Source organism: Athene noctua, chromosome 9 (assembly GCF_965140245.1).
Source record: "Athene noctua chromosome 9, bAthNoc1.hap1.1, whole genome shotgun sequence".
NCBI classification, from domain to species: Eukaryota; Metazoa; Chordata; class Aves; order Strigiformes; family Strigidae; genus Athene; species Athene noctua.
The window spans coordinates 16,834,097-16,846,398 of NC_134045.1; the positions used below are offsets into that span (position 1 = coordinate 16,834,097).

Sequence of the window (12,302 nt, forward strand, 5' to 3'; positions counted from 1 at the left end):
TCTCTCAATTACTGCTTTCTTTTCTGTCTTCAGATTCTGATTCTTTTGACCGAAACCATTTCACTAGTTCTGACTGTGCTTTCAGACATCGCGCCCATGCTCCAGAGCCTTTGATCTTGGCATTAAACTGATCAGAATTGAGACCCTTCCTACAAGGTACTTGCTTATCCCAATTAGTCAGTTTTCCAGAATTCCACCAGGAATTGAAACAAGCAGACTTTATTCATATTTTGCACAGCATCAATTGAGAGTAACATAACTGAATGTTTAATCAAAGACTACCCCACCTAAGAGTCGAGAAGAACCCAAGTCTTCCTTTCAAAATGGATGTGCCTATCTTCTTCCAAGAACCTCACGCAAAACTATCCCCAAAGCTATACAACATCTGCTTACATCCTCTACTCCTAAAAGCTGCAAAAAATGACACAAAGGTATTATAAACTATACCAGTCAAACAATAAAAGAAATAGCAAAGCCAAACCCTCAAAATGTAAGAAACATGAGATTTAAGTCTGCTGCACAACATCAACTGTGTGCCTTGATTGCCTAGCTGAAGCTTTTATCTTTGTGCATTTATCATGCAAAGACTGTAATTCACTGCACATGTACAGAAGAGATTAATGTAGGATGAACAGAAAGTTATGTATCTTAATCTTTCTGAACTTCTGTGTTTGGCACTGCAATCCAAATGTATTTTTTTAAAAACTTAGGAAGGGAAGAGAGATAGCTGTATCAATTCCCTACAAAGGTAAATCCTAGTGTATACAGATATTTGACTCCTGAACCTTCAGCAATGCAACATGTAAGGATAAAGCCACTGTCTTTAAGGAAAGCATCCTAGGCCCATGTACTAAATCCTAAGGGAAAACTGACTACCCTTTCTGTATTTCATCAGCTTCCATTGTGCCTAGAGAGAGGTGGCTTTTTCCTCACATGCTGTCCTGGATATAAGCCTGGCTGCTGAAGCTAGAGGAATTTCCATGGGAAACCTGATTCGTTTTCCTCCTGAACAGCTGGGAGAAGATCTAGCAAATAATGGCACTGGTATATGGGAAGAACATCCTGTATTACTGGGCTGCAGAAGCGGTTTAGAACCTGGGCAGCTCAGTACATATTGATCAAGTCAAACTCATTTAAGAACATTTAAAACATTTTCCCCTCCTCCTTTTCTGAAAGGGATACCGATGGGATAGATTCAAAGAGCTTTCAAATTTAGATGAAGACTTTGGTAATTACTCAGACAATCTTTCTTGTAAATTTTAACAAAGTAATTCATAATTCATTTTATATTCTCCAGTTATCACTCTCAACACTTAATGAGTTGCCAAAAGTAACTTGCAGCTTTTGCAACTTCTTTGGCATATTATTTATTAACCTGTGTTTTACTTCGAACTACATAGCTCATAATGCACTTTCCTAACACGGTAATTACTTAAAGTGACAAATTAACACTGAAAACAATCACTTGGCTGAGTAACTTGCGACATTTGACACTGGCTAGAGATGAGGACAACCTGAAGAAACGCAATCATAATACCTACAAAGCATGACAGCTACGCCTTTTTCTGATACATTCTTCATAATAAGATATATTTCCCAGAATACTTATGGCAGACTTCAAATTTCCACCTGTATAGGCTTTCTACGTAGGTGAAAGTAGAGTAAAACACAAACTCAGTGACTCAAGTACATCACTAAATACTACACATTTAAAAGACCCTGCATTATAATCCAAATAAAGCTATCTTAAAGTAACAGAATAAAAACATAATAGTAAATTTTAGCTCTGCAGAGTAAAACAACAATCATTCCACTAACATATTGGAGATAGGTATATGATGTTCAAGAGGTTAAAGCCACGTAGCCTGCGATGTTCATCAGTCTTGCAAAATATTTTGCAGGACTCAAGCAACTAACGTTTATATTCTGTCCATCTTGAGCTAATGGCACACACAATTTTTCTGTGTTTCAGTCTCAGTGGAGACTAGGACTTTTGAAGATCATACTTTATAGACAAAAAAGACAGTTATTTTTCATACGTTTTAAATTTTAGTTGACACATCAGAATTTGATTTTGAAAGAAAAAAGCTTAATTATAAACTCACTAAAAAATATATTTTTCAGTACACACAATTTCTTGTATTTTAGAACTTGATCCCTTTTCTTGATTATTCATAATGACTACTCAAACAAAAAACCTGACACTTTTAAAACCTTAGCATAATACTTGCGATTGGACATTTCCTCAAAAAAAACAATGAATAAGTCTCTGGTTATAAACCATCCACCTAATCACATAAAAGTCTAGTTCTGGTAAAATAAACCTTTAGAATTTAAGCCTTTACAATCTCATTTTAAAAGGCTGTCAACCATCATTTTTAAAGAACACTCTAAGGTCAAACACATATAAAACATAAGCACTGCCAAAATGAAAGAAGAGAGTCTGTAGATCACATGCAGTTATGGAAGTTCAATATAAATTTCCCAAGGACAATATTTATTATTTCTTATCCTTGTTAATTACAACAAATGGGGAAATGATGCAGTACCATTTGGGCAGCTACCACAAAGATCTGTCAAAAGAGATGAATCCTGACAAGCTATAATACCATGATTCTAATGCCACTACACTAGAACAATCAAAATTTTGCATCCTGTAAGGCATGTATCATTCATAAGGCCTCGCTGGTTTCCTCTATTCTCAATGAGCTTATTAGCACTAATGAGCATAAAGGAATATCTATAATGCAGTAGGGTATTTACCTGGGCAGAACCCTGAACAAAAAAAATCATGTCTTTCTAACACCTGAACTCCTTCAGATTTTAGGTATCTCTACAAAACACATGAACATGAGGTATACTCACAGTTTTATTTTTATGTAAATCCAGCAAGTCAGATAATACTCTTTCTGCAACTCAACAGTTTCATATAACTAGAGAACAGCTGCTGAGGCCAACATGATCAACTCTCAACACACATTTTAGGGCTGACTTTGGGATGCAAACTCCAGTCTTCTAATAAAGACTGAACACACAGAGTCAAGCGGTCAGTCTACATTTTTGTATGCTTCCTAAGATTCTATGTACAATAAAGGTACATTCCTTAAACGTTTTCAAACTACAGACAATTTGTCAATATTTAACTTGCTATGAATGTTTCCACTCTGAATTTTAATTCTGTATGGCTGGCCACAGCAATTAAAGTTACAGGAAAACTAACAGTATGAAACAGAAACAGCTAAAACTAACTCATCTTAATAGACTGAGATCATATTCTTGGTACAGTTGCACTCCACAATTTCTGCTTTACATTTATACTATGCCCTTACCTCAGGATCCACTATAAGAATGTGTTCTATACAGTCCCGTGTAGTCACTACTAAAGAATTGATTGTACTTATTCACAAAGAAAGCCCCAAACAACCAAAGGCAAACATACAAACTCAGAAGAATAACTTGTCAGGAATTTTGTCATTAAACTAGGCAAAAATTATCTCGAAATTAACACAGGCTTATCTCTGTGTTTATTTTTCCTGAAATATCTTTGAAGTCTTCTTATCCTTCCAAATATCACAAATTCAAACATTAAACAGCTGCCTTTTCTGCTAAGAGTTCTTTTACAAATTCCATCCAATACAGCACTTACCTCTTTAGTGAGAGAATGAAGTACTTCAAGTGTTTCCAGGCCTTTATTTATGTCCTTTGTGAGACACAGTCCATTGAACTAGTCTTCCTAGTGACACTCATTTCTAAAACTTACATTCTCGTTGGCTACTCTGTGTTTTAGATTGCCTCATGTTATTAACTTATTTTCAATTTCTTGATTTTATTCTGGCTTCCTTCTCTTCTGAAAAGTTTATAATTGTTTTCAGTTTTTAATTAAACTTAATCGTTTAGACTATAAATATGGTGTAACACACAAAGCATATAATGGAACAGTAATCAGATGTTAAATATGGGGAAACAGATGTTTAAGTTTTTTTCAAGCATCAATCAATTAAAAAATTATAAAGGCATCCTCTTCATCTCTTTCCACTCAGAATTACTTAGCACTTTTGCAACACAGATCTTTGGCAAAACTACCTTAAACTCTGCCTATTATTATTATGGCACAGCTGCTCTGTACTAACATCCCAACATTTCAGTCAGATAGTTCAGCTCTCGTCCCAAATGGCCTAAAGCTAAACAGCCTCCCTACAAAATTTCAAACCAATGCAGCCTAGCAAGTAATTTAAAGAACAATACACCTTCACCCTTGAAAATAAATTATATCTAAGCTCAAATAAGCACACTCCACTAAAGACTTTGGGGTAGGAAAGCATGCTATCCTGTCAATCCATATAAAAAAAGAAATGTAGTCATGACACAGACAAAACTTTAAGTGTAGACAGATCACACACAGAGGTGAATCAAAGGAATCAAACCTTTATTTTGAATAAAGTACATTCGAAAAGTTAACTATTGCAAATTCTTGTATTGAATGTGCTTAGCTTTTTCTTTTCTAATTTCTAGCCAAATCTAGCTATCCTGTGTATCCATTCAGCATGCTGGGATCTCACAATGCTTCTGATTCAGAGGAACAAGGGGCACTTACTGAACCAGTACTGTACAGTCCAAACTAAGTTCTGGCTAAGACTGAGCCTTCTAGCCTCCAATGATCTCACAGTCTAAACCAGGTTTTGAGAGACTGTATAGATTTTTTTTTTCTGAAAAACAGAAAATACTCCTCTGCCTCAGAAGATAAACTGCATTTGAATAAATATTTTCTGTTTTCACAACAAAAAAAAGGGAGGAAAGAACATTTGCAAAAAAAATATAAGCTAATAACTTGTAAGGCAGATGAAAACATAATGAACAAAAGTAAAGTGAAATCAAGCCAGACATACCTGAGTTGTTGATAGGCGAAAAACAGGGCCAGTTGTGGGCACTGAAAGTCTAGGTGAAATGCTGGCAGGACCCTGTCCCTGCGTTTGTACTTGAGCCTGCATCTGAGCCTGTGCTAGAGCCTGCTGAGGCACCATTACAAGCTGTCCAGCATCTGTGCGCACCAAGACCATTCCTAGTAAAAACAAAGTAACAATAACTATAAAGAATAATATGAATAATCATACATGAATAACTATCTAACTACAGAATACAGAATAAAATTAAGTAGCACTGTACATTTTTCTTTATACTGTTTTTTTTTTTTTAATTCTGGTGTAACAGATTTTATTTCAAAGAAGAAAAGGAGCCCCTACTAGCAGACAAAACCTAATACCCACTTCAGTTTGGAATTCAAATAACTGCAGTTTATGGATAACAGTGATGACAAAAACAGTCACTTGGGTGTATAGGTGTACAGGAACTTTCAGCAGTCTAGCCAGGGTCAGAAGAATAAATTTTTAAGGAATATTTCCTTCTAAGTAAACTGTAACAATAATCCAGTAACTGAGAATTCAGTATGAACATACCAGGGACAATGACACGAAAGCTTTACTAAAACAACAGCTTTAGGGGATGTGTACATGCAAACACTGGGCCAGACACATTTCTGAGTATACAATATTTGAGATTTAGTTAATTGATGAGAATTAACACATGAATTTATTTGGTACGCACCATCACCATATTGGGAGGCACTACCTGTCGTTTAGACATCAAGAAAAAATAATCGTCAAACCCAGAGAACCAACAGAATCATTCCTCAGCACAAAATGATACAAGTGCAGGTATTTTAGGAAAACACCAAAGGAAATTTTGTTTTTAAATTAACAGAGTACTTGGCAAGTGTTTTACAACACCTTCTGTAAGTAAATGATAATTTTTTCAGATTATTTTCCAGTAATACATTTCACAAATAGAGGCCTTCTACATAACACAGACAGTGCCTCCAAGTTTTGCCCTAAGTTTTCCACAATCAGCAGGTTAGAAAAGGGGAGACAGCAGCTACATTGGTTCCTGGAGCTTCACACTTATTCAAGATTGCTGCAAAGCATGTAATGTGCACCCTCTAGTTCACTCAGAACTAAGAGGCAGTTCCCAAGCCAGATTATTTTGAAATAGTAGCAGAATACATTTTAATAATTTAACCTAGATAGGATACAATGGGTCTATAAACAGAAAATCGTTTTGCCTTCAACTACTGGAGAACCAAAAAATAAGAATCTAGGAAGTCACTTTTATTCTGTTGGTAACAGTCAGTAGACATTGTTTCTACAACTTACCTCTATGTGCAAATTGCTTCATATGTATTTTTTAACTTTTCAAGGAAAAATGGAGATGGTAAAAGCATACATACACTTCTAATTATTAACTTCCCAGAAAAAAAAAACAACACCTCAGTAAAGAGGCACAGTTTGCAACATACCCTGAGGATAAAGAAATCTGAACATTATTGTAACAAGGCAAGTAACAAATTACAGGAGTACCCTATACCAAAAAAGTCTTTCTTCCAGTCTCTGACATAGAATACAAACCTGGGATGAACACGTGAGTGAACCACAGCACCAATAAAAGCCCTCACTCACATAGTCTTAGGTGTTCCCAGTCAACCTTCACTGCTAAAAGCACAAACAGAAGGCAAATTTCTGCCACTACAAACAAAAGATTTGCGGGAATCAATCTTTAAGGTAAAAGGCATCAAGAGCTACAGCAAGGAGCACATCCAAAAGCCATGATCATGACTCTCTTTCAAAGCCCAGAGAGTAATTTTTAAAAGAAAAGTTGAAAGAAGCCCATAAAATCTCTTTTAAAAGGTAACTTTTAAGGTCCGCTATCCATTTATAAGAACCAAACCTCATGGTTTATATTTGTAGAAAATTCTGTAAGCAGATGATGTATTTGGTATATGCCATTCCTAAACCATCTGGACACATGAATATTAGTACACTACCAACTAGCCAAACGGGTATCACTTCTCCGATTATGTTGTGAACCTTACATAAAAACTATCACAGGGCAATGACTACCACGCATTATAAAAATATACACTCTATTTGCATTATGCAGATTCACAGGTGTGTTGTTAATTTATCTTCCAACTTCCTAAAACTAATTCTGAACAAAAATTTTGAATGGAAAGGACAAATTAATTGCAACACATGCCACAGTTTCAATAGAAGTTGCAGACATAATTACTACTATAGATGCATAAATGTTCATGTATTAATATTATGTTTTAATTCAGTTTGGAGGACTTCAAATTTCTTTTTCTGAACAATATGTAGAAATTAGAATCTGGTTAAATTTTGAGATTAATTTTTCCTTACTGTCAGCCACACAAAGATGAAATACATAACTTACGAGTATTATATGCTAAAATATCCTATTCTCAGATATTTACAATATGGGAGTTTCAAAATTAATTATAACTGATCCACCAATTTAAAAACTCAAATATACTTTATTTTCTGAGTAACTTCATTTTAGAACATACTATCTTCATGTTTATGCAAATTTAATGGATTTCAAACTACCTTCTCATGAAATCAAATTCAAATTATAACTTTCCACACTATTAACTAAATACTTTGACCATATTTGAAGTATTAACTAAATACTTCAAATCTTTGACCATAGTGCTTTCAAGGGCTCTGGTTTCCCCCTTCTGTTTGAAAATTAAGTAGCAGAACAAAGTATTAACACAAGAAACTGTGTGCAAAGTTATGATACACCCTACCACATTTACAGTAATTATCAGATTAACAATGTGAAATCACAGGCTAAAGACACTAATATAGTCTGAATAGTAACATCTCATCTGTTGCAAGTTAGTTAGGTCTTCACAAAATCACTGAGCTTTATGTTTGGAGCATTAGAATCTGGAGCAGGACTTCCATAAACTGTGGCCAAATACACAACCACTAAAAGTTCACTTAGAAGCAAGCTTCTACACCATGACGTTTTTGCTTCGCTTAGCTAATAAATATCAAACATTTTAAGAAACATGGTGGAAGAAGTTATTTCAGACTATATCAATAGCTCCACATATTACCGTGCTGTTGATACTAACAGCAAAAAATAAATTATTTCAAATGTTAAATCATCTCCTAAATCAAAAAGGCACAAAGTTCCCAACTTTTTGTGACATGAAAATCTAAGTAGGGGACCACAGAACCCTCCAAAATATCAAACAACATACACTTAGAGAAAGAATCACTAGGATGACAGGGATGCTGTGTTGGTTAGTTAGCAACCTTGCTGAACTTCACTTTCACTACTAAAAGTGTAAGACACTAAGAGAAGAACAAACAGGATGTAACAATTACTTCAGAGGCAGAAATAAAATCTAGTGATGTCAAGACTGCCCAGACGCAACGGAGAATGACACCATCACACTTACTGAAATTAAAAATTTCAGATTAAATGACACAAATTAGCCTGTATCTTGCCACCTGATTCACGGCATAAGACACTCTTTGAAGAAGAGAAATTGTCAAAACCATGGAAGAATAAAGCAGAAAAGAGAGTCCTTCAAAACATACATTAACTTATCCTGAGTTAACACCCCATCTTTTTATTTCGCGCACAACTGCTCACCACACCATTACAAGATAACTTACCGTGACAGCCGCTCTCTCCCTAAGAAAAAACAAGTCATAATTACTTTGCATTAGCAACTGCCCGTCCCGTACCAATTACATCCTCATTAACGGCTGCCTGTTTGTCAGCCCTCGCCCTCAGACAGGTGCCTCTTCTTTTGTTTCCAGCACGTCGAGCCGCGGGAAGACGACAACTTTGGGGGCAAGAAACCCCTCAACCAAGAAAAAAAAAAAAAAAAAAAAAAGGGTCAGAAAGAGCAGCGAGCCCGCAACTGCTGCGTTTCCACTTACCGGGCGGGATAGTGAAGCCGGGGGGCAGCTGGATGGTGGTCTGCTGAGGCGGCCTCACGATCAGCTGGGGGGCCACGATCCTGGGGGCAGCGCCCAGCGCCGGCCGGGGCGAGAGGGCCTGGGGGGCCGCGGGGGCGACGGGGAGGGCAGCGCCCGCCTTGGCGACGCTGACCGCCGGCTTGGGCGCGGCGCCGGCGGCCGCGGGGGCCGGCGGGGCGCAGTTGGCGGCCGAGCCCTGCCCCGGCGGGGCGGCCGCGCCGGCAGCGGGGCTGGCGGAGTTACTGAGTGCGTTAACTGCGGGGAGCGGGCCGTGCGCGGGCTTGGTCTGTGCTGTGGCGGCGTCGGCTCTGCCGTGGCTGCTGACTGGTGGGACTGCCGCCGGCCGGCCCCCGGCGCCCTCCCCGTTGGGCGCCGCCTCGCCGGGGAGCGGCGCGGTCGCGGCGCCCTCCGCCGCTCCCGCCGGCCCGCCGCCCCCCGCCGGGGTCCCGCTCCCCCCCGCGGCGGCCGCGGCCTCGGCGCGCTGCGGCGGCGCGCCGTCGGCGGCGGGCGGGCTGCCACCGGGGCTGGGGCTCCCCGCGTCCCGGGCAGCGGCGCCGGCAGCCACATGGTTGTTGACAGGCTGGGCAGGGGCGCCGGCGGGCGGGGGGCCGGCGGGCTGCGGCGGGGCAGGGACGGCGGGCGCGCCGGGGCTGCTGCTGCCGCCGAGGAGAGCCGCTCCATGTGATTGCTGCACACTACTACTGTTTACACTCACTCCCCTCCCTGCCGCCGCCGCTGCCGCCGCCGCCGCTGCCGCCGCCGGGGGGGACGGGGACGGGAGCGGCCCCTGGGCAGGGGCTCGGCTCTCCGCGGCTCCGGGGCACCCCGCCGCCTCCTCTGCCTCGGGAGCGGGGAGAGGCGCGGGATGCCCTTGCTGCTGCCGGACGGGGCTGCTGCCCCCCGCTAGGCTCCCCTGGTGCTGCTGCTGCTGCTGCGGCTGCTGCTGCTGCTGCTGGGACGGGGCGGAGGTCCTGGGCTGGGGCGCCTCGGCGGAGCCCCGGCCGCCGGCCAGCTGCGATTCCAAGGAGCCCACCAGGTCGCTGACCGCCTTTTCGTCCACCTCCTCGGAGAAGAGCAGCATCTCTTCCAGGGGGTCCGAGGCGCCCGCCGCCATCTTGCGCTGAGCTGGGAGCCGGCCGCGCAGCGCGCACGCGCGCCGGCCTCTGCCGCGCGCGAGGCATTCTGGGAGGGGCCGGCTTCCTCCTCCCCCGCCGGCGGGGCGGGCCGGGCCGGGCCGCTGCCGAGCGCTGCGGCCTCCTCGCCGGCCCGGCGCTGCGCCCCTCTCCTCCGCGTCCTTCAGGGCCCGGTGAGATCTGCAGCGCTCCTGCGGACTCGGGCCGGCAGGGTCCGGGAATGGCCCGGCGGCCGGACCGGTCCGGTCTGGGCTTGGGCTCAGTGAGAGGGCGGTAGGCTGCTCCCGCCGCCTCGGGAGGCCGAGAGGCGACAGCCGTGCCCAGGCGGGCGCCTTAGCGATGCGGGGGGTTGCGTGAGAGCCGGCGTTAACCATGTCGTTAACTGTGTCTGCAGGGGCTTCTGGCAGGGAGGTTTGAGGCGTGGAGAAGGCCTGCGGCCCTGGTGCAGGGAGGTGTGAGCATGCATTTTGGGTGGGAATCGAGGTGTCAGTGCAATCCTGTTACCTCCTGGTATCAAAGCTGCCGGAATTGTGCTCTTCGCCTCCACTTCGTACCCTGTGAGGACAGTTGCAGCCAGCACAATTTTCCTCATGCTTAGGAAGGTGTGAAAGCACGTGTGCAGTCAGCGGTAGTGGCTCAGCTGCCTTACTAACTCCTTCAAAGAAGGGAACTTTTCCGTTGGAGCTGTTTGAAATCCCAACATGCACAGAGAACTGCACTCACATTTGCACTGCTGTAGCTGCTTTAGTTTTAGACATTTATGTCCAAAGCTACTGCTTTACCTAGATGAGAATGGTTGCAGCAATACAGTTTCCCAATGTGGACACTTAATAGAAGACTTGTAAACCAAAAATAAGATTCCACACATCATCACAGCAGCTGCTCTGGCATAACTGTGTTCCCTCAGCATCCCCACAGGAAATTTGAGGTAGTTTATTTTGTTAATAACACTTTTGCCATTGCACTCCTGTACACCCTTTTCTCACCAATGTTTGCCTCATGAATTCAAAAACACCATTTAAGAGAAAGATGGCAGTCCTAAATCATAATTTCTTTGACTAATGACAGGGCAGTTTCTGTGATGGGACCTTCAGAATAAATTTTCTCCCTATGAATAATTGTTGCCCACAGTTCATTGCATCTGTTCTTGCATGCAAGTGATAAGCGCCGTGGATTTGTGATGCTGCCAGCAGAAAGCAGCTTGGATTCCATTATCTGTCAGCTGGCCTGCAACTGCATGGCTGTCTACAAGCCTGGATGTATTTGAGCTGCTGCTCTGTGGCCTGAAATGGTGACTCATTCTTCATTTTGTGATTTTTCAGGCTTTTTCACAAAATCGAAAAAGGTGCATTAGTGAATAACCCACCTTCAACTGCACAATGCACTGACGGAGAAGAGTAAAGGGCTCACAGTGCCCACATGCACACAACTCTTCTCTGTTCCCAGATTCAATCTGTTAAGTCATACATTGTATGACTTGCTTGAGTCACAAGACTAAACTGCTACCAACTGGTTTGTTACCATCCGTTTCCTCTCAATGTAGGTTACATTTTTATTCAGGGTAGTTTTTCCTGATTGTCTGTTTATACCTTTAGGAACAGGGTTATGATGAATCAAAATAAACCACCTTTAAAATGCATTAAAAATAGGTTGCACCAGTTTAATTATGATAAGTTCAAATGTCTCCTGAAATTAAACCAGTGCATATTTCTTAAAGTGGCCAAGTAAAAGTACTGAAAGCCCAAAGGCGTGGTCAGGGTGTCTAAACTGGAGACTGTGCAGTCAGTGAATGTGAAAGCACAGTATTGCTTATGAAAAACAGTATTAAGTGTATGCAGGAGATCTATACATCAGAAATTTGCTTAGCAAATGAGTATTGCTTTTATGGAATGCTATAGCTGAATTAAACAAATGGCTTTTAACAAATGTTTCTACCTGGAAATTTAATTAAAATGTAGTAGACTATTACTCAATTTACTGTTGCACAAACTTAAAGAATTCTCATTCGGATTGGAAAAATACCAGAATCAAACCAATATTATTTTGTAATTAATTTTATTAGAGAAAATTCCATGCTTCCTTCACTTACTTGCCCTGATCCTGGATTTCATTTGCATACCACTATCTCCACAGTTTTTATAAGAGAATAGAAAGTTAGGCATATGATTCTGCAATTAGTCCTATGAAAAAAGTTTCAGTACACATCTGTCTAACACTATGGCATTAAACTGGGTGTCTCCATAAAAAACACCCAGGAGGAAATCTCTAATGCCTTGTAGCTTTAGAAGATAAAAAGTAATCTTCCCACCGGAAGGAG

General features: G+C 41.8%; 1 protein-coding gene across 1 annotated transcript in view; it reads right to left on the reverse strand.

The window, feature by feature from the left end:
• Nucleotides 1-9,966, reverse strand: part of LOC141963652 (transcription initiation factor TFIID subunit 4-like) — a 148,148-nt gene extending 138,182 nt beyond the window's left edge. The window contains exons 1-2 of the mRNA XM_074913192.1: nt 8,814-9,966; nt 4,887-5,059 (exon numbers count right to left, since the gene is read on the reverse strand). Of these exons, the coding sequence (XP_074769293.1) occupies nt 4,887-5,059; nt 8,814-9,966 (1,326 nt within the window). The remainder of the gene's footprint in view (nt 1-4,886; nt 5,060-8,813) is intronic.
• Between the last annotated feature and the right edge of the window lie 2,336 nt (nt 9,967-12,302).